This window comes from Ornithorhynchus anatinus, chromosome 1 (assembly GCF_004115215.2).
Source record: "Ornithorhynchus anatinus isolate Pmale09 chromosome 1, mOrnAna1.pri.v4, whole genome shotgun sequence".
Classification (NCBI taxonomy): Eukaryota; Metazoa; Chordata; class Mammalia; order Monotremata; family Ornithorhynchidae; genus Ornithorhynchus; species Ornithorhynchus anatinus.
Genome location: NC_041728.1, coordinates 30,741,625 through 30,763,875, shown reverse-complemented (window position 1 = coordinate 30,763,875; position 22,251 = coordinate 30,741,625). Strand labels below are relative to the sequence as shown.

General features: G+C 42.8%; 1 protein-coding gene across 8 annotated transcripts in view; it reads right to left on the bottom strand.

The window, feature by feature from the left end:
- The window catches only part of GPHN (gephyrin), a 684,869-nt gene that overhangs the window by 273,240 nt on the left and 389,378 nt on the right, over window positions 1-22,251 (bottom strand). For 7 of the 8 annotated variants that reach the window (XM_029059894.1, XM_029059899.2, XM_029059912.2 and 4 more), the window contains exon 5: window positions 6,047-6,141. The exons of the other annotated variant lie outside the window; for it this stretch is intronic. In XM_029059894.1, the coding sequence (XP_028915727.1) occupies window positions 6,047-6,141 (95 nt within the window). The remainder of the gene's footprint in view (window positions 1-6,046; window positions 6,142-22,251) is intronic. 8 annotated transcript variants of the gene reach the window in all.

Here is a 22,251-nt window from a genome sequence, read left to right as displayed (position 1 = left end):
CCTTCTCAGTTCACCTGCTCCTTTGGTCTGCTTAACCCTTTGAAATTTGACCCAAACTGTGGGTAGAGGATTCTCCAACAACCATTTGTTGTTGACTTCTGAGTCTCAGCCAGAGAGATAGAGATGGAGACTGCATGGAGGCTGAGGAACTGTCAGGGAATAGGCAGAATTAGAGAAGGAATCTGACAATATCAGTTACATGGAGGGGGAAAGCTAGAGTATATCTGAATTGATATTCTTTGCATTTACTGTTCTTAGCAAGGAGTCTTGAAGGCAACTTTGAAGAGTCTTTGCTTTATCTGGAGGGAAATAAGAAGTAATAAGAAGTCAACGGTAGACACAACAGTCTACCAACTCTGTTACACTGTAGTAATAATGATAATAATAATTATAATAATAATGGTACTTGTTAAGCGCTTACCACGTGCCAAGAACTATTCTAAGCACTGGTGTAGATATAGGTTGGACACAGTCCCTGTCCCACATGGGGCTCACACGCACAATCCCGATTTTTACACATGAGGTAACTGTGGCCCAGAGAAGTGACTTGCCCAGGGTCACACAGCAGATATGGACTCTCCCAAGCACTTAGTACAGTGCCCTGCAGGCAGTAAGAGTTCAATAAACCAGACTGATTTTTGAGGAAGAGCATGTGCTGAGTGATGTTTCAAGATGATCCATGCCTGGCTTAGTGGCAAGAGGCCGGGCTTGGGAGTCGGAGGTCGTGGGTTCTAATCCCAGCTCCGCCACTTGTCAGCTGTGTGACTGTGGGTAAGTCATTTCACTTCCTCTGTGCCTCAGTTCCCTCATCTGTAAAATGGGGATGAAGACTGTGAGCCTCACGTGGGACAACCTGATTACCCTGTATCTACCCCAGCGCTTAGAACAGTGCTCTGCACATAGTAAGCGCTTAACAAATAACATTATTATGAGAGGTCAGAGTCAGAGAAGTTGATTTGGCAGTCATATTCACAGAGGTGACGGGGAAGTTTTGTGAGCGTTTGAGGTCCCCAAGAGAGTAGGTGTAGAACAAGGAAGGCAGGTGGCAATCAATCCAACAATGGCATATATTGAGCACTTACTGTGTGCAGAGCACTGATCTAAGCATTTGGGAAACTACAATTCACTAGAGTTAATAGACCCGGATCCCTGCCCACAAGGAGCTTACAGTCTAGTGAGGGAGACAGACAATAAAATGAATTACAGATGGGGTAGATGGTAGAGTGTAAGTTTATGAACAAAAGTGCTCATCTAACGTCAACCAACTCACTGTTCTGCGATCTCGTCTGTCTCGCTGCCGACCTCTAGCCCCAGTCCTGCTTCTGGCCTGGAATGCCCTCCCTCTTCATATCCAACAGATGGTCACTACCCACCCTCAAAACCTTATTAAAACCACACCTCCTCCAGGAGGCCTTCCCCGACTAAGCCCTCATTTCCTCTTCTCCCACTCCCTTCTGCATCACCCCTGCACTTGGATTTCACCTCTCCCTCAGCCTCCCGGCACTTAGGAACATATCCTAAATGTGAATTTATTCATATTAATGTCTGTCTTCTCCAGGCGGTCAGCTTGTTGTGGGAAGGGAACGTGTCTACCCACTTGGTTATATTGTACTCTCCCAAGTGATTAGTACAGTGCTCTGCACAGAATAAGTACTCAATAACTATGAGAAGCAAGCATGCCTTAGTGGAAAGAGCATGGGCTTGGGAGTCAGAGGATGTGGGTTCTAATCCCGCTCTGCCACTTGTCTGTTGTGTGACCTTGGGCAAGCCACTTCACTTCTCTGCGCCTCAATTCCTTCATCTGTAAAATGGGGTTTAAGACTGTGAACCTCACGTGGGACAATCTGATTACCTTGTATCTACCCCAGCACTTAGAGCAGTGCTCAGAACATAGTAAGTGCTTAACAAATACCAACATTATTAATACTTGTCAGCTTTGTGACTTTGGGCAAGCCACTTCATTTCTCTGTGCCTCAGTTCCCTCATCTGTAAAATGAGGATTAAGACTGAGGCCCACATGAGATAACCTGATTACCTTGTATCTAACCCTGTGCTTAGATCAGTGCACGACACATAGTAAGCGCTTAACAAATACCATAATTATTATACTTATTATTAACTGGTTGACTGTTGACATTTACTGATTTACTTGTGTTTCCCACCTATTCTACTAAGTGATGTCCATATCTCACTAATGCTCTTCCTCTGCGTTCTTAAAGAATGACAGGGTTCTGCAATACACCTCCCATTTTCCTGCTCCAAACACATTATCCAAATATTTAAATGCAAAATTGGGGGGACATGAAAAGCTCCTCTAGATGCATGCAGGACGATAGGCCCAGCTTCTCCCTAGGGCATCTCCTGTTCTACTACTTCCTCTTTGAACTTGGGAACTCTTTCTGATGAGTCCACCTCCTTTTCTATAGTCACAGATCAATTTATAATCCCATCGACGATGGGCTTCCCACTTTCTCACCCTTAAACAAAAAGCCCTTTGCAAGTAAGTGACCCCCAGATGTTGCTTGTTTGATTACTGATGAGAAAGTAGAGGAATTCAGTGCCACCCTGGTTACCGGAACAATTTATGCTGTGGTTTGAAAACCTGACATTTTAGATTCCCTGATTAACAATTACAGTCCTATTCTCTTTTTAATTTTGCAGAGGAAGAGAGGCAGGGAAAAAGTGACATGAGAGGGTGAAGCGGCAAGGAGAAATTGGATGGGATGAAAAAATTACTTTTACAGTACAGATTTCACACATCCTAAGGCATAGCTTGCTTATTCAGTTTGGTGCACAAAAAACAATTTATAGCTGTGCAAGAAAATATTAAAATCATTAGGACTCAGAAGCAGGCAGAATCCTAGCTTTGAAGCTTGATGAAAAATTCTGGTGTGTCAAATCAAGTTTTGTCCATTTAAAAGTAAATCAATATGAATGATACATATTGAGCATTTATTGTGTGCATGGCCCTGAAGTGAAGAAGCCTCATTTTAAAGTGATTAGAAACAGGAAAGTTGGAATAGTTTTTGTTTAATGATTAGAACTTGGATTTTGAGAGATGAAAGAAGAGGGAGTTCATGGAAAGAATGTAGTTCTTCTGATAAATGCTCTGAAAGCAAACAGAGGTTCTGCCCTATTTAGGGCCAAAACAATGATAGTATCCTGCTTCTTCAAATGTTTCCCTGAAGAGCCAAGTCCAAGCCCGGTGAGAGATGCATTCCAGATAAAGACCAGCCTCTTCTTTAATCCTTTCCATGGGCATCTGATGTAGACTGCCTTCTATCCAAACTCTACTGCAAGGAGAAACCCTTGATCATTGGCCTGAAGGCACTCGATCATTTCTCTCTCTCTCACTTATTCACTCTCCTCCCACTCTACCCCAGCTCATACTTTTGGTTCCTTTCAAACTAGCTTGCTCACTATACTCATTCTTCACTTCACCACCTTCCACCGGCATATCCTGCTTGGAGCTCCTCTCCCTTCAAATTCATTAGACCACGGCTCTCCCTGTGTTCAAAGACCTTTTGAAATCCTAATTCCTCTAGGACACTTTCTCCCAATTAATTTTTCTTTCTCCGTGGGACATACACTCCCATCTGCTCTGTCAGTAGTTTTGCAAAAGCTCCACACTTATGCTCTGTAATCACTATAGCACATCAACTTAAATAGTCTACTGTTTAAGAACTTATACATCCACACATCTACCTTTCTCTTCTCTTCTTCCTCCTTTAACTTCTTCCCGTAATTTATTTTGGGCCTATCTTTCCCATTAGACTATAATTTTCCTTGAGGGCAGGGATCATCTCTTCCAACTCTATTGTATTGTCCCAATGCTTAATTTACTGTTTTACACAGAGTAAGTGCTCAATAAATGATATTAATTAATTATGAGAGGACCTGACAAGTACACTTTGGCTCAGGTGTGAACTGCTTTGTGGTCCAAGAACTTGTCATATTCTGCCTCGACTACTGCATCAGCCTACTTCCAGCCTCTCCTGCCTCCTGTCTGAATTACACAATGCTGCCCAGATCTTTTTCTTTTTTTAAAAAAAACATCCCGTGTGGATCTCCTCACTCCTCAAAAACCTTCATCTCCATATCAGATAGAAACTTCTCACCATTGGCTTTAAGGAAATCATCTCTCCTCTTCGGACGTAACCTTGCTTCTCTCCCTTGACAACCCACATTTCACTCTAACGCCAAACTACTAATTCCATCTTGTCTCTTCGACTGTCACTCCCTCCCTCTTGGATGAAATCCCCCCCCGCCCCATAGCTGACAATCACTCCCCCCACCTAAAAACTCTACAAACCTCATATATCCTTCAAGAAGCCTTCCCTGACTGACCTCATCTCTCCACTCTATTTTCCTTCTTTTTTTAATCACCTATGTACTTGGGTCTGTACTCCCTAAACCCTTTGATATCATAATCTCACAGTAATTATGAACTTACACTTTGCTTCGCCTCCTATTTGTAGTTCATTTTCACATCTCTCTCTCCCCAACTAAAATTTATGCTTCTTGAGGTCAAGGATAGAGTCTATCAACTCCATTGTATTGTACTCTCTCCCAAACACTCTATATAGTGCTCTGCATCGGTGAAGCTTCCAGAGGTCAGAGCAAGCATGCTGTGGGAAAGAGAAGGAATTTTTTTTTTAATGATTTGAGAAGCTGAGTGGAAAGAGCATCGGCTTGGGAATCAGACGACTGAGTTCTAATTCTGGCCCTGCCACTTGCCTGCTGTGTGACTTGGGGAAGTCACTTATTTTCTCAGTCTCCTCATATGTAAAATGTAGGTTAAATATTAGTTCTCTCTCCCTCTTGGAATGTGAGCCCTATGTGGGAGAGGGATTGTGTACAACCTGATTATCCTTGTATCTTCTTCTTATTTTATATCTACCCCAGCAACTTAGTGTAGTGCTTGGCACACAGTAAGCACTTAAGAAATACTATTATTGTTATTGCTATTATTACTATTGTTATCGTTATATGAGCTTGGAATTTTGTTTTCCTTTAGGATATTAATGACTGGATTGGACTGGCCTTTAAATTCTGAATTTTCTTGTTTAAGCCAGTGTGGTCTAAATCCCCATAACAAATAAATGTGGATGGAGCTATCCCATCCAGACAGCAGAGTAAACACGATCTAACTTATTAATCATTAAAATTCCTTTTTGACTGCATCTTCAATGAGGCTGTCATAGCCCAGTTAACCTTTCAGTGAAGCAGAAGGATATCCTCCCTACAGATAGGGACACCTACACACAAACACACACACAACTCTAACACAATCAACTGCACTGGTATGTGAAAGCTTTTGGGCATTTGGTAATTGCCCCACCCTCTGCCCCACAGACCTTACGAACAGATCTGTAAATTATTTATATATATTAATGTTTGTCTCCCCATCTAGACTGTAAGCTCGTTGCGGGCATGGAACGTATCTACGAACTCCATTGTTTTGTACTCTCCCAAGCGCTCAGTACAGTGCTCTGCACCCAGTATTTCAAAAATACCATCGAGCACAAATAACTGCTTTGAAATGAAAATGTCCTACATACTTTCTAACACCTACGCTATGTATTCACGACCGTGAATACGCTCGCACGGACACACACACACACCTTTATGCATAAGCCCAAGACTGAAGGTGAGTTCTTTGCGAGCAGGAACCGCTCTGATCTGCTGCACGACAACCAGACAGGACTTGAGGTTATTCGGTGAAAACTAATTCATTCTGGTCATTACCAACTCAACCCATCAGAATAATTTTGCCTCTGTGCTATGACCTTCCAGCTGTTAAACGGGAAAACTCCACTCTCTGACAGTTAGCGAGGATAACCGGAGGATATTGAACTTCAGGAAAACGCACATAAGACTCCGGTGAAGTATGTTGGAGTTTCTTCTGGTACTTTCTGGCCCCACGGCTAAGAAAAAAAGAGTCATCCTCAAATGCCCTCTCCAGCATCGGTTAAGGCGTCAGCCTGCCCCACTGGTTATTTCCATGGGAGAAAAAAAATTCTTTGCAACACATTAACTTTCTTACCTAGAGAGCATGCCCAGAGGTGTAACATTAAGTGATCCCATCAGCATAGCCAGGGCCATCCCTGGGGCTTCCCGTTCTATTACTTCTTTTGTGGCCTGCAAATCAAAGATTAAACAGCAGACTGAGTGAAATCGACCAAATGGAAGGAGGGGAGAAAGCGATGCTCGCTTCAAAATGAAAACCCACAATTTCTCTTCCCCCAAACGTCCACCTTTCCTTAGAGGCACAAGAACCCGATTCTCTGAGGGAATTGCACGTGAGTCAAGATCAGTTCGACCAGAAGAGTCCGGCCACAGACGACATTCTTTCGGTCCCCAACGATTTCCCCTCAGAGACACCTCTGATGGCAATCTCGCCTTTTCTCCCAAACCGCGAAAAGACAGTCTAAAAAACTCAAAACGGTGATTCAGGTGGGCCAAACAGCCCATCCAGAAATCTTCGTAAGAGTTGAGATTTTTCTGGTGGCCTGGGATGACCGGTCACTTTGCAGGAGTAATCATGGCTTGTCCTGTCTGACTTGAAGTAATTCGTAAATGGCAATGAGCAAATCTGAACCTTTAAGGCCTAAACCACCTGAAGATCAGGTCCACAAATAATAACAATAAGTGTGATATTTGTGAAGCAATTACAATGTGTAAAAGCACTGGGATATAAGGAGACCAGGCAGAGTCTCTGTCCCACATAGGGCACATCCCTTTTAGTTTGGGAGCACTGTTACTGAAGAAGGGATTCCTGCCAGGATCGAAGATGGCTCTTGCCAATGAAGGCATGTGTTAGGAAGCGCATTCTAATTCTCATGGCAAACCAGAGGGATTTCCAAGTCCTATTGGTATGGGTTAAGACCCCCTGTTCTATTCTATCACTCAGGACTTTGATTAAAATCCAAACTCCAGATTAATCCCACCAATCAGTGATATTTATTCAATGCGAATGGTGCTCAGCGCACTGAAAGAGAATACAGTCGAGTTGGTAGACAATAGAGAAGCAGCATGGCATAGTGGATAGAGAACAGGCCTGGGAGTCAGAAGGTCACGGGTTCTAATTCTGCCTCCGCCACTTGTCTGCTGGCTCACCTTGGGCAAGTCACTTCAATTCTCTCTGCCTCAGTTACCTCATCTGCAAAATGGGGATTGAGACGGTGAGCTCCACTTGGGACACGGACTATGTCCAACCTGATTTGCTTGTATTCACTCCAGCACTTAGTACAGTGCCTGGCACGTAGAAAGTGCTTCACAAATACCATAATTATCATTATTATAAGTAAGGAGTTCAAGGAGATCACAATCTAGTGCAGGAGACAGAAGTTACAGAGGAAGCAGCAGAGTTTGTTCGTTCACTCATTCAGTCATATTTATTGAACGCTTACTATGTGCAGAGTACTGTTCTAAGTGCTTGGAATGTACAATTTGGCAACAGATAGAATCAATCCCTACCCAACAAGAGGCTCACAGTCTAGAAGGCTATTTACATGGGCTTAGTGGATGAAGCATGGCCCTGGGAGGCAGAAGCACCTGGGTTCTAATCCTGACTCTGCCATAGGTCTTCTGTGTGACCTTGGTTAAATCACTTCACTTTTCTGTGCCTCAGTTACCTCACCTGTAAAATGGGGATTAAGACTGTGAATCTCATGTGAGACAGGGACTGTGTCCCACTCGATTGACTTGTATCTACCCCAGCACTTAGAACAATGCTTGGCACACAGTAAGCGCTTAACAAATACCATTAAAAAAAAGGAAATGGTTTTAACTGAGAAATAACATGGCCATTAGGAAAGAGTAGAAGTCTGGGAGTCAGGAGGCCTGTGTTCTAATCCAGACTCTGTCACTTGTCTGCTGTTGGACCCTGGACAAGTCACTTAACTTCTCTGTGGCTCAGTTTCCTCAACTGTAAAATGGGGATTCAATACCTGTTCTCCCTTCTACTTAAGAATGTGATTCCCCCAAGCGGGACAGGGACAAAATGTCTGAACTAATTAACTTGTACTTACCCCAACTCTTATAACAGTGTTTAACACACACTGAGCTTGTAACAAGTATCATAAAGCAAACAAACTGCACCATTAGGCATTAGGCTAGATAAATACCACAATTATCATTTTTAACATTATTATTATTTAGGGAAAGATTTCCTGATGGTGAAGGGAGTTCAAATAATGAATGGGCAAAATGGCCTAGTTGAAAGAGCAACAGAATTTAGACCCAGCTCTACTATCGTCTCACTGGGTGACCTTACACAAATAATTTAACCTTTTGGGCCTCTGGGCCCTTATCTGTAAAATAGGGTTAATCCGTGGGTCAGTGGAAAGAGCACGGGCTTAGGAGTCAGAGGTCATGGGTTCAAATCCCGGCTCCACCACCCGTCAGCTGTGTGACTTTGGGCAAGTCACTTGACTTCTCGGTGCCTCAGCTACCTCATCTGGAAAATGGGGATGAAGACTGTGAGCCTCAAGTGGGGCAACCTGATTAGCCTGTATCTACCCCAGTGCTTAGAACAGTGCTCGGCACATAGTAGGTGCTTAACAAACACCAACATTAATTCCTGCCTCTCCTAGCCTCTTTCTGCCTCAGAGGGCTGTGGTGAGGGGAAAAAAAAATGAAATAACTGCATGCAAAAGTGTTTTGGAAAATAAAAGGTCTCAAATAGTCAAGACTAAAGGAGATTATGGAGTTACCTCCTTTGGATGTCTTATGAACAGCACAGATTCTAAGGTGTGGAGGATAGTTAAGGTGTGCCTCTGCCTAGTGAAGCGATTGCCAGAGGCAGTCGAGCTGGGCCTTGAACTCTCAGCAGCTCTACTGATACCAAAGGAAAGTTCTCTCAGGGAACCTCTATTGCCAGTTGATGGCTTCTGATGGGCTTTCCACCCTCATTCATCACCACAAATGGCTCTTTAGACCGGATCCCTTTTCTAGTCTTCCCATCCTCCTCCTCATTCCCAAACTAGCCTGCCTTTGGTCACCATTATGAAGATATAGGGGGTAATATGAGTAATAAAAAGGCTGTATGCTTTAGCCCTGTAAGGATCTGTTCCTAAGAGTCCTACCTCATTACTTGTGACCTTAAATGGGATCCAGACTCAGTAAATTCTGCACCTGCCGCCCCCACCTCCCCACACCTTAACTAGTTGATCTCTTAAGGGCCCTTCCAGTTTCAAGATTCTCTGTCTTAGGTAAGGGTGAGGTGTAGCTAAGGATGAAAGAGCATTTTTTAGACAGAAGGAGAGTCAGAGAAGGGCAAAAGCAAACGACAAGGGGGCCTGGTATTTCAATGATGCAACAGAGCAAAACTTCAAATAAGGCTGGGCAGAGTAAATAAAAAATTCCAAAACTGAGTGGAATGTGCAAGGTGAACTTATAAAAAGGTATATAAACTGTAGAAGGCAGATTGTTTTTGTTGAAAATAATAGTCCAAGACACAGTGCACCCATGTTTCCACATTTCAACTAAGTCTTTAATGAGAGCGGAAGAGGGACTGAAGCTTGGTAAACCTCTCTAGGTAGACTACATTTCCTAGAAGATCAGTCATAATTTGTGTGATTGGGGGATTTCTAATAGATCTTCCTTACATTTAACTTTTCTATTTTGCTGAATTAAATGTGCTTTGTGGATTACAATTGAGTATTATGGATGCAGCTCAGTGGATGAAGAAGCAGTGTGGTCTAATGAATTGAACATGGGCCTGCTAGTCAAAAGGACTTGGTTTCCATTTTTTATTATGGTATTTGTTAAGTGCTTATTTTGGGCCAGACACTGTATTAAGCACAGGGGTAGATGCAAGATATGATGGACATAGTTCCTATCCCCTATGGGGCTCACTTGTCTTAATCCCCATTTTACCACTGAGGGAACTGAGGCACAGAGAAGTGAAGTAACTTACCCAAGGTCACACAGAAGACAAGTGGCAGAACCGGAACTAGAACCCAGGTCCTTCTGACTCCAAAGCCTGGGCTGGGTTCTAATCCTGACTCTGCCACTTGTCTGCTGTTTGACCTTGGGCAAGTGGCTTAACTTCTCTGTGCCTCAGTTCTCTCATTTATAAAATGGGATTAAGACTGTGAGCCCCATGTGGGATAGGGAACTGTGTCCAATCTGACTAGCTTGTACCTACTTAGTGGTAGCGTCTGGCACATTGTAAGCACTTAAATACCACAAAAAACACACAAAAACACACAATACCTTGCAGATTTCCTGGGGATTGGTCCACATGACATTTCTTGTGCGTATTCCACTCAGGCCTGGTGTTATGAACCATCCTGCAAACTCTTTTCACTAGCCTTTAATCACACAGCTAGTAGCCAGAGGAAGTGAATTGGGCAAAATGCATTTATACCTGTGCCTGGGAGCTTAATATAGTCACAAGGGGAAATCTATGCTGAACTTCGAGGCCAGGTAACCACCCAATGTGGAAAAATACATTGGTGATAATCTATGTAGTGGTAAAGTCTAGTGTGCTGCAGCTTTCATTCCCCGAAAATCCTTTTGTGGCCCCCATATCACACGTAACTAATTCTAGAAATCTTCCTTCCACTCACTGATCTATAGGGAGTTGATGGGATGCGGCAGAAAAGTGATTTAGCTCCAAGGTGCAGCTATGTCTACAAACATGGAGACAGTAATTTTTCCAGGTTGGAGTACCTAATATTCACTCTGCATGAGAGGAAACAATGGAAAAAAAAAGAACAAAAGCCAAGGGGAATTTCTGTGAATTTTGTCTGCACATAATACACAAGTTTCCTGCAAACTCAAGTTTGTCATTATTTGAATCAACAGCTAGTCAACTTTTGAAGCATTGGGTACCCAAGATCCAGATAAATGAGCAATTTGAATCATTCAAAGTTTGGGGTTGAAAAACCTTTCCTTATGAAAACATAGGGGCTGGGGGGGGGGAGAAGGAGGGAGGGGGAAAGCGAAGGAAGGTATTATTAACCACAAAAACACTGACCATTTTTTTCATTATACATATTACCAAGATACAAATTGCTGCAAATACTCAGCATGAGAAACTTAGCCTACTGGTGTTCAAAGGAGGGAAAAGCTCTTCATCTCATCCCCTATATATTCCAAGAGGCTGTGGCTTAAATAAGAGTCATCATCTCTCCAGATAATAAAAGCACAGAAATTGTGTTTGGTGCCTATAATGTCTTCACTGACAACTGAAGAGAAAAAGGACCAATATGATTTTTAGGTGGAAAGTTTGGGTGCTGCAGTTGAATGTTTTCATCCTGATATGTCTGGTGAGACATTATTAAGCAAAATAAGTTACCCACCAAGAATACAAGATTACAATTTTAATTGCTACCACTATAGCTCAGGAATCTCCTAAAATTGGCCCTCCTCATACAACCATCATCATCATCATTAATGATATTTATAATTATCATTATTATTAAGGTATTTTTCAAGCACTTACTATGTGCAAGGCACTCTACTAAGCGCTGGAGTGGATACAAGCAAATTGAGTGAACACAGTTCCTGCTCCACAAGGGGCTCAGAGTCCCATTTTAAAGATGAGGTAACTGAAGCCCAGAGAAGTGAATTGACTTGCCTAAGGTCACACAGCAAGCAAGTGGCAGAGCTGGGATTCCATGACCTTCTGACTCCCAGGCCCGTGTTCTGTCCACTGTGGGGCATTTACTGTGGGTGCAGAGCACTGTACTAAGCACTTGGGAGAGAACAATACAACAGAGTTGGCAGACACGATCCCTGCCCAATGAGCTTACAGTCTGGAGGGGGAGATAGACATTTATATATATATACATAGATGTATATACATGTATACACATCTATGTATATAAGTGTCTATACATATATATATATATATATATTTATGATTTATAGACATGTAAGTAAAAAAACAAACTTCAGGGAGGTTAATTCACAATTTACTTTGGAAGCTCCCTGGAGAATTTAAAGCTATTGGCAGATTTGGCAGATTTCACAGGGGAGAAAGAAAACATCTCCCTTAGCACAAGAACTACTCACATAGCTTTTTTCTGCTGACAAAATATGGATCCACACTCTTCAGTAGGCTTCTCAAATGTGATCATCTTTGAATTTCTGAGTTGCCACCAAAATAGTAAGCAAATTAATGCAATGCCTTACTGATACTTTGCTTTTTCATTCATTTTATTGTTATAATTTCTCTAGGTACTTTTAGTGGAATGCAATTTACCCCATTTTGCCCCATTTTAAAACAGCGCAACCACAGAAAATGTTGTGGTACCTTCAACAGGGCCAGAATGAAGTATTATTTGAGATATGCTGCTCTGCATGATAATATGCCTACCAGGTTATGGCCACAGTGAGTATACATAATGCCTAAACAGAACCTTTATTATATCATTAAAAGATATTCAAAATACACTCTTCACATGTAAATATATAAACATATCCCTATACGGTTCGTACAAATGAACGTACTGTTCGTACAAATGAACGTACTTTTTGTTTGAATAGCATCTTTTCCTTTAATTTAAAAAGGAAAACATCTTCGATTCAAATGCTTCGATAGCTACTCAAAATTTCTGACTTTTGACTTTTGACTTTTGATTCCCTTCTTCTGTCCTGGAGCCCAGGGACCCAGGGAAGGTGTCGCTAAAGTTCTAAACAAACTGTCTCCCTCCCTCTGCTCTACTCCTCTCTTCGCTTCACAGCACTTGTGTAAATATGTACATATTTATTATTCTATTTATTTTATTAATGATGTGTATACATCTGTAATTCTATTTATTTATATTGATGTTATTGATGGCTGTCTACTTGTTTTGTTGTCCGTCTCCCCCTTTCTAGACTGTGAGCCCGTTGTTGGGTAGGGATTGTCTTTACCTGTTGCTGAATTGTACTTTCCAAACACTTAGAGCCCCATAAACAATGATTCTGCCACTCGAGGAGCCCTTCAATGAAATTCAGACCAATTATTTACCTTTGAAAGAAAAGTGACCTTGAAGACAGACATTTCTAGCACGCAAGGTGATTATTAAATATGCACAGGCTTCACAAATGGAAAATCCAAAGGGCAGTAAATCCTGAAAAGCCAAGCAACTCTCTGTGCAAGTGACTAAATGCATTTCAGCTTCAGTTTATGTGGTATGTATTATGAGACATATTTTTAGTTACCAACAGGATTAATCTGCTTGTTCTTAGACTTCCTGCCTGACAGACTGGATTTAATAGTAATAATAATAATGATAATAAAAACCTCTTGTTAACTAATATTCCACCCAGATCCATCTGCGATTTAAATTGATCACTGGTAATTCCAGTAAAGGGATGGCCTTAAATAACATAGGCAGCCCATCTCAACAAATCACTAGTCAGTAAGTACTGCTGGCTTCTCAACTATCAGGATTAAAAGTATGGATTGACCATCTACTGTGTGCAGAGTAGTGGGTGAGGCACCTGGCAAGCTTACAGAATTAATAAAAAGGACAATCTCTGGCTTCAGATGAATATTCCATAGTTTAAAGGGAGAGAGAGTGTGGTTTTGGGGGGAGACAGAACAGATATTTTGTTGTATTGTACTCTACCAAGTGCTTCGTAGCGGGCTCTGTACATCGGAAGCGCTCAGGGGTCTCATTCATTCATTCAATCGTATTTATTGAGCGCTGGGTGCAGAGCACTGTACTGAGTGTTTGGGAGAGTACAATACAACAATAAACAGTCACATTCCCTGCCAACAACGAGCTTACAGACTAGAGGGGGAGGCAGACATTAATAGAAATACATAAATGACAGATAGTTACATAAGTGCTCTGAGGCTGGGAGAGGGGATGAATAAAGGAAGCAAGTCAGGGCGAGGAAGGGAGTGGGAGAAGAGGAAAGGGGGGTTTAGGGAAGGCTTTTTAGAGGAGATGTGCTCTCAATAAGGCTTTGAAGAGGGGGAGAGTAACTGTCTGTTGGATTTGAGGAGGGCCAGAGGGTGATCGTGGGTGAGGCGTTGGCAGCGAGATAGATGAGATTGAAGTACAGTGAGAAGGTTGGCATTAGAGGAGCGAAGTGTGAGGGCTGAGCTGTAGTATGGGAGTGGTGAGGTGAGGTAGGAGGGGGGCAATGTGATTGAGTACTTTAAAATTAATGGTGAGGAGTTTTTGTTTGACGTGGAAGTGGATGGGCAACCACTGGAGGCTCTTGAGGAGAGGGGAAACATGGCCTGAACATTTTTGTAGAAATATGATCCAAGCAGCAGAGTGAAGTATGGACTGGAGTAAGGAGAGACAGGAGGCTAGGAGATCAGCAAGATGGGTTGGTCAAGGAGGGGCAGGGTAAGTGATTGTATTAACATAGTAGCAGTTTGGATGGAGAGGAAAGAGTGGATTTTAGCGATGTTGTGGAGGTGGAACTGACAGTGTTTAGTGACAGACTGAATATGTGGGCTGAATGAAAGAGAGGAGTCAAGAGGAACGCCAAGGTTAAGGGCTTGTGAGACAGTAAGGATGGTGGTGCTATCTACAGTGATGGGAAAGGCAGGGGGAAGACATGGTTTGGGAGGAAAGCTAAGGAGTTCTAAAAATCAGGAACCCAAATATACTTCTAAAAGATGCTATCCAATACTACCCCAGAATTAGGTGTCAAAAGATTTTATTTTTTAGAGGAGCTCTGTCTTAGTGAAATCTACTTCCCTTTTTCTTAAGATATTTGCTAAGCATCACTACATGCCAGGCCCTGTACCGAGCACTGAGGTAAATACAAGCTAATAGGTTGGACACAGTTCACGTCCCTGTCTTAGTCTCCATTTTACAGACGAGGCACAGAGAAGTTACGTGTCTCAGCGGACAAGTGGAGGAGCCTGGATTAGAATTCAGGTGCTAATCCCAGCCCAGTGCCATATCCACTTGACCATGCTACTTCTCAATGTGGGCAGGGAATGTGCCTGCTAACTCTGTTGCACTGTACACTCCCAGGCAGTTAGTACAGTGTTCTGCACATTGGAAATGCTCAGTAAATTCCCTCGGTGGATAGACATTTAAGGCGGCTGGCGGTGAGAATTCATCCTTGTGACTGAGGCTGTCTCTGATTTAGGAGAAGCAGCATGGCTTAGAATGAAAAGCACAGGACTGGGATTTGCAAGAATCAAATAATAATATGGATGATGATGACAATAATAATAATAATAATAAGAAGAATGATGATAAAAAAAGTATTTAAGTGCTTTCTTCGTGCCAAGCACTGAACTACCTTCTGGGGTAGATACAAAATAACCTGCATGGGACTACAGTGTAAATAGACCAGGGTTCAGAACTCGACTCTGCCACCTGTCTGCTGTGTGATCTTGGGCAAGTCACCTAACCTCTTTGTGCCTCAGTTACCACATCTGTAAACTGGGTATTAAATGTGTGTCCTTCTCCCTGTTTGGACTCTGAGCTCGATGGGGGGCAGGGACTGGGTCTGATCTGATTGCTTACTCTGAAAGTGCTGGAGAAGATTCAAACAATCAATAGTATTTCTTGAGCACTTACTGCATGCAGAGCACTGAATTAAGCACTTGGGAGAGGACCCTATAAGAGAGTTGGTAGATACATCCCCTGCCCACAACGAGCTAGGTTCTAGTCAAATGTGTCATTTCTTAGGTCACTTTCTACATTTTGCATTTAACACCGCTGCTCAAATACAAACTCCAGTAATGGGAATGAAAAAGGGACCAATTTTCCTAAAGGAATCCTCTGATTTACCGAAATGATTTTGATACATTTTTACCATATCCAAATGAGGGCAAGAAAGAAGCAAGCATGACTATTCATTTTCTGCAACTGAAAACAGGTACTAGCAAATGGTAAAACAATCCCAGGGTCACAGAGATACAGACTGTGAGCTCACTGTGGACAGGGAATGTCACTCTTTATTGTCGCATTGTACTCTCCCAAGTGATTAGTACTGTGTTCTGCACTCAGTAAGCACTCAATAAATACGATTGAATGAAGTTGTAACCTTTTCTCAGAATACTGCTGTGTACTCCCTAGCACCAAACCCAGCAGCATTTATGTACATATCCTTAAATTATGTTGTAAATTACTTTCATGTTATATGCTATAAATTACATTTATATGTTATAAATTACATTCATGTTAATATCGGTCTCCCCCTCTAGATTGTAAGTGTCTCATGGGCAGGGAACATGACTGCTAATTCTCTATGGTACTCTCCCAAGTCAGTGGGTCGAATCACATTTATTGAGCGCTTACTGTTTGCAAAGCACTATACTAAATGCTTGGGAGAGTACAATATAATAGATACATGCCCTGCTCCCAATGAGCAAGAGCTCAGTACAGTGCTCTGCACACAGTGAGTGCTCAATACCACTGATTGATTGATTGCAGCAAAACCAATGGGAAGCCCAGGTTGCCCGAGCAATAACAAGAAAATATTCAGTATTCCCTGGATCATAGAAAGGGCTGCCTTTTAATAATAATAATAATAATAATGATGATGATGGCATTTGTTAACTGCTTAATATGTGATGAGCACTGTTCTAAGTGCTGTGGAAGATACAAGGTAATCAGGTTGTCCCACGTAGGGCTCACAGTCTTCCTCCCCATTTGACAGATGAGGTAACAGGCCCAGAGAAGTGAAGTGACTTGCCCAAGGTCACACAGCTGACAAGCAGTGGAGCTGGGATTAGAACCCATGACCTCTGACTCCCCAGCCCGGGCTCTTGCCACTGAGCCACACTGCTTCTCAACTTCTTTATGGGCAAGGGGTTGTCCTTTCGCTATCTACAAGACTACTTTCCCCTGAAAACATCTAACACAGAAGGAGATCGATCCTAATTTTAAAAGGTTGGCAGAAGAGAAGTTACAAGACTTTCTAGTTTATTTAGGATTGTTGAATTTTAATTTAATTACGGTGCTTGTTAAGCTCTTACTACATACCAAGCACTGTTCTAAGCCCTGGGGAAGGTTCTAAGCAGTTTGGATCCAGTCTCATCCCACATGAGGCTCAGAGTCTAAATAGGAGGGTTGAATCCCCATTTTACAGATGAGGTAACTGGGGCACAGAGAAGTCAGGTGACTTGCCCAAGGTCACACAGCAGAAACATGGAGGAGTTACATTTGGAACCCAGGCCCATGCTTTTAAAGATGGAGGAGATAGGACTGGAACCCAGGCCCGTGCTTTTTCCACTGGGTTATGCTGATTATTAGTTTATTTTAGGAAAATAAAAGCCAATTTGAAAAGCGAAGTGTAGCTGCCATGCCCTAGATGCATAAATGATGAATATATGCTGCTCATACTTGAGATTTATTATGACTGAGGGTTTACTCCTAATTTATAGCCACACTCTCAGAGAAACAAAAGACTGCCATTCTATTACTCTGAGATCTAAAAAAAAATGCATGTGGTGGATGGGCACTCAAAGATGGGGTAAAAACAACAATGGTGAGTTTCTTGTGGGTGGGGAAGTGCTTAGTACAGTGTTCTGTACACAGAAAGTGCTCAGCAAATACCATTGATTGACTGATTGATGGATGGTGCCAAGAGTTGGAATAGATACAAGATAATTCTTTTGGCCATAATCCCCCTTCCATACAGAGCTCACACTTAAATGGGAGGAAGGAGAGGTATTTTGTTCCCATTATACAGATGAGGAAACCAGCTGTAGGAGGGGAACGGCGGGAGGGTAAGAATTCCTCACCCACCTCATCTCGGCTATCACGCCTTAGCTAGGAGGACCACCATACCCACCTGAAATGGCTGTCAATTGTTCCAAGATGAGACGGACCTCCTGACATATTCAAGATTTCCCTGCGTCTCCTCTCCCCTTTCCAACGTTGGCAGCATGAAGTAGGTTTAGCAACTAGGTGTTCTGTTCTGTTCTGTTCTGTTCTGTTCTGTTCGGAGACCTTCCCAAGTTTGCAGATTGACCTATCTAATTTTGAGACTCGAGATTTTTTAATACATGTCATTCTTGTTTTTTCTACATTATGGTTTTGGGGGCCTGTCAGTTTTTTTGGTCATTTGGACTGGATTTTGGAGGATGTGTCCTAATGAGCCAAGGCTGTTCCTCTCCAGGCTTGGAATATAATTCTTGCTTTTCTTTTAAAACAACTTACTTCAGCCACAACACTTATGTACCTATCGGTAATCTTTTTTTTTTTTATTAATGTCCATCTCCCACTCTATACTGTAAACTTGCTGTGGGCAGGGTATTTGACTACCAACTCTGTTGCATTATACTCTCTCAAGTGCTTAGTTCAATGCTCTGCACTCAGTAAGCAGCATGAGAAGTGGCAAGGCCTAATGGATACAGCATGGGCCTAGGAGCCAGAAGGTTGTGGGTTCTAATCCCAGCTCCGCCACTTGTCTGCTGTGTGACCTTGGGCAAATCGCTTCACTTCTCCGTACCTCGGTTACCTCGTCAGTAAAATGGGGATTAAGACTGTGAGCCCATGTGGGACCAGGGATTGGGTCTAACCTGCTTTGCTTGTATTCCCTCCAGGGCTTAAGACAGTGCCTAGCAAATAGTAAGCGCTTAACAGATACAATTATTATTTTTATTAAGCGCTCCTTAAGTACAGTTGACTATATCTCCGATTTTAAGCATTAAACAAAGACTGGGAGAGTGATAGCCACTAGTTTACAACAGACGTGCCAAAACCTATATGGGTCTTACTAGGGCAACATTTGTTTTTTAGGAAGACTTCTGTTTCTTTTTATGAATTTGTGTCTTCAGATCTATGTTGGTTCTTATGAACTGCCCTTTGTGACAGTAATAATAGAGTGCTGGAATCACTGAGTGAGGTTACCGTATCAAAAGCGTCTAAAGAAAGCTGAACGACGGTCTGAATCTGGGTAACTAGCATATCAAAAATCTGAGCCTGACAATATGCCCGTGACATCCTTGACCTTTTCAGCACCTCTATAAATGCCTCCTGGTAAATGCATTCAGATATCATTCTTTGGAAATGAACCCAGCTTTCTTTGGTCAGGAAAGGGCTACTGAGAGAATATGGAAAGAGGAATTAAAGCAAGCAGAGAAGCACCGTGGCCTAGGGCAAAGAGCAGGGGCCTAGGAATCAGAGGATGTGGGTTCTAAACCCAGCTCCTCTCCTTGTCTGGTGTGCAACCTTGGGCAACTCACTCGACTTCTTTGTGCCTCAGTTACCTCATCTATAAAAAGAGGATTAAATACCAGTTCTCCCTCCCCCTGGACCATCAGCCCTCTGTGGGACAGAGATTGTATCCAACCAGATTAACCTGTATCTAACCCTTCCCATCTCAGGTTCACACCCGGAGAGTTTCCAGGCATCTACCAGGCTCGGCTATGGGAGGGAGAGTCAAGCAGAGGCCTACCCAATCCATTCCTAGCTTGGGCAGTGGCTAGCAAGTGGAAGGCCATCTGCTACAGTCAAAACTCACCCGTGCTGGGCAGCAGCGGCATGGGAGAGAGTCGAGGACAGAGACTCGAGTTTACTGCGCCCAAGGTGGCAATGGTAAACCGTTTCTGGATTTTTACCAAGAAAACTCAACGGATCCACTACCGGAGTGATTGCAGATGGAGAGCGGGGTGTTTTGGGAGAGATGTGTCCGTGCTGTCACTATTGGTCGGAAACGACTCGACGGCATAAGACAAGACCTCAGCCTTAGAGCACTGCTTGACACACAGTAAGCGCTTAACAAATACCATTAAAAAAAAGCGCATCTTACTGCATTTCCCAAATGACCATACACTTCCGCAACCCTTGGCTACAGGAAGCCTGCAGACAAAGCATTCCCTGCCGCACCCACAGCTCCCCAGGTCTTCTTGTCTTCCCCATTTCTGGAGCTTCTTCAGTCAGTCATATTTACTGAACACTTACTCTGTTCAGAGCATGGTACTAAGTACTTGAAAGAATACAATATAATAATAGACACATTCCTTGCCCACAACGATCTTACAGTCTAGAGGGGAAGACAGACATTAATTGAAATAAATAAATGACAGATCAGTACATCAGTGCTGTGTGGCTGGGAGGAGGATGAATAAAGGGAGCAAGTCAGGGTGATACAGAAGGGCGTAGGAGAAGAGGAAAGGAGGGCTTAGTCAGGGAAGGCCTCTTGGAGGAGATGTGCCTTCAATAAGGTCTTGAAAGCAGGTGAGAGTAACTGTCTGTCGGATTTAAGGAGGGAGGGTGTTCCAGACCAGACGCAGGACGTGGGCGAGAGGTCGGCGGCGAGACAGACGAGATCCAAGTACAGTGGGAAGACCTGAGATCTCATCAATACTGAATAAGTTCCTGACAAGTCCAGTTCAAATTGTCTTTACCTAAATCTACTACTTTCTCCTTCAGAACCCTCTATCCATAGTCAACTCTGCAATAACTGAGTTTCAGTGTGGATTCAGACCAAAACAGCACGGCAGATATGATCTTGGTAGCAGAACCAACACTGGAAGACTATATGGAACACCACCAAGACCTCTGGTAACTGTTTTTTGGAGAACTTCCTGACATCTGGAATCGGGGGCTTGACAACAGTTACACAGGTTTGGCTCATGAGAATCAATTAATTGTATTTACTGAGCACTTACTGTGTGCCAAGCACCTCACTAAGTAATTGGGGAAGGATAAATAACTGAGTTGGTAGACAAGTTCCCTGCCCACATGACCTTACAGACTGGAAGAGAAATTGCTCTAAGATCCTTAGGCTACTCAACAATGATATGGTTGGGCAAGTAAGAGTTGAAAATGCCTTGGGTGAGCCTCTCCCCATCACCAGTGGAATAAAGCTTGGTTGGACGTGTGACCCTGTCTTGTTCAACATATTTGATATTGTAACATTTAAAGAATATGCTTCTGACCTTCTAGGAAACCTTTCCAACTCAATAGACACCATCAGAATTCCATGACGCAGTTATTGTTGAACCGTTCATTCAATCGTATTTATTGAGTGCTTACTGTGTGCAAAGCGCTGTACTAAGTTGTACAAAGTTGCATCCTAATAACCAAATAAGACGGTTGCATCATAATAACTGTGCACGTGAGCTACGTGCACAAGATGATATGCCGATGACTCTGGATCATTCTGTGACATCGGCACGGGTTTATGGATTTACAATATGCCTACAGAAAATCAAGATTACATACCAGCCTATACTCAGGAAACTCTAAATGCAACCAAAACTTCTCATCAGTAACATGAAACCTAAAGCTATCAAAGCATCATGCTATGAAGGGAGTAAACCATCCAATAATACACAACTAGAGAAGCAGTGAGGGCTTTACTCGTCTGCTCAACTGTATATATTTTCATTACCCTATTTATTTTGTTAATGAAATATACCTTGATTCTATTTAGTTGCCACTGTTTTTACGAGATGTTCTTCCCCTTGACTCTATTTATTGCCATTGTTCTTGTCTGTCTCCCCCGATTAGACCGTAAGCCCGTCAAACGGCAGGGACTGTCTCTATTTGTTGCCGACTTGTTCATTCCAAGTGCTTAGTACAGTGCTCTGCACATAGTAAGCGCTCAATAAATACTATTGAATGAATGAATGAATGAATGAATGAATGAAAGAAAGTGCACAATCCTGGGAGTCAGAGGACCTTGGTTCTAACCACTTGCTGGCTGTGTGACCGTGGACAAGCCACTTAACCTCTCTGTGCCTCATCTGTAAAATGGAAATTCAATACACATTCTCCCACCTACTTAAACTGTGAAATCTTTTGAGAGGCAGGGACTGGGTCTGATCTGATCACCCTGAATCAACTCCGGCGCTTCATATAGTGCTTGGCCCGCAGTAAGTTCTTTGCAGATTCCGCAATTATTATTATTATTGTTGAGTAGACAAGGAAATAGACACAGGATAAAAAAAGGCCAGCATGGGTTTTGGCAGGTAGTTAGAGTTGGCTACAATAGGGCATCCGGTTTCATTCTCAAATAAAGATCTTCAAAGTTGGAGTCATGGCTTTGAGACTTGGACATTTTGACAGGTCCAAGCTTTCTGGGGCAGTTTCACCAGCATCGTCTATGTTCCTTATTCAATATCAGACGGAAAAAAAGATTATTGGAACATTCAGCTCACCAACACTGAGGTAATGCTCAAAGCCACCAGCTTGGTTGAGTGGGACGTAGAAAAAGACGAGACAGTAGAAAGATATCAAAGCAGCCGACAGAGTGAACTCAAAAAGGGCGGGGGGTGGGGGGGCGCACATGCAGGTAGGAGGATAAAATAAATGTTTTAGAACACGCAGCCTCAAACAGCGTGCTATAAAAGAAGATGCTGGGAAATCATCA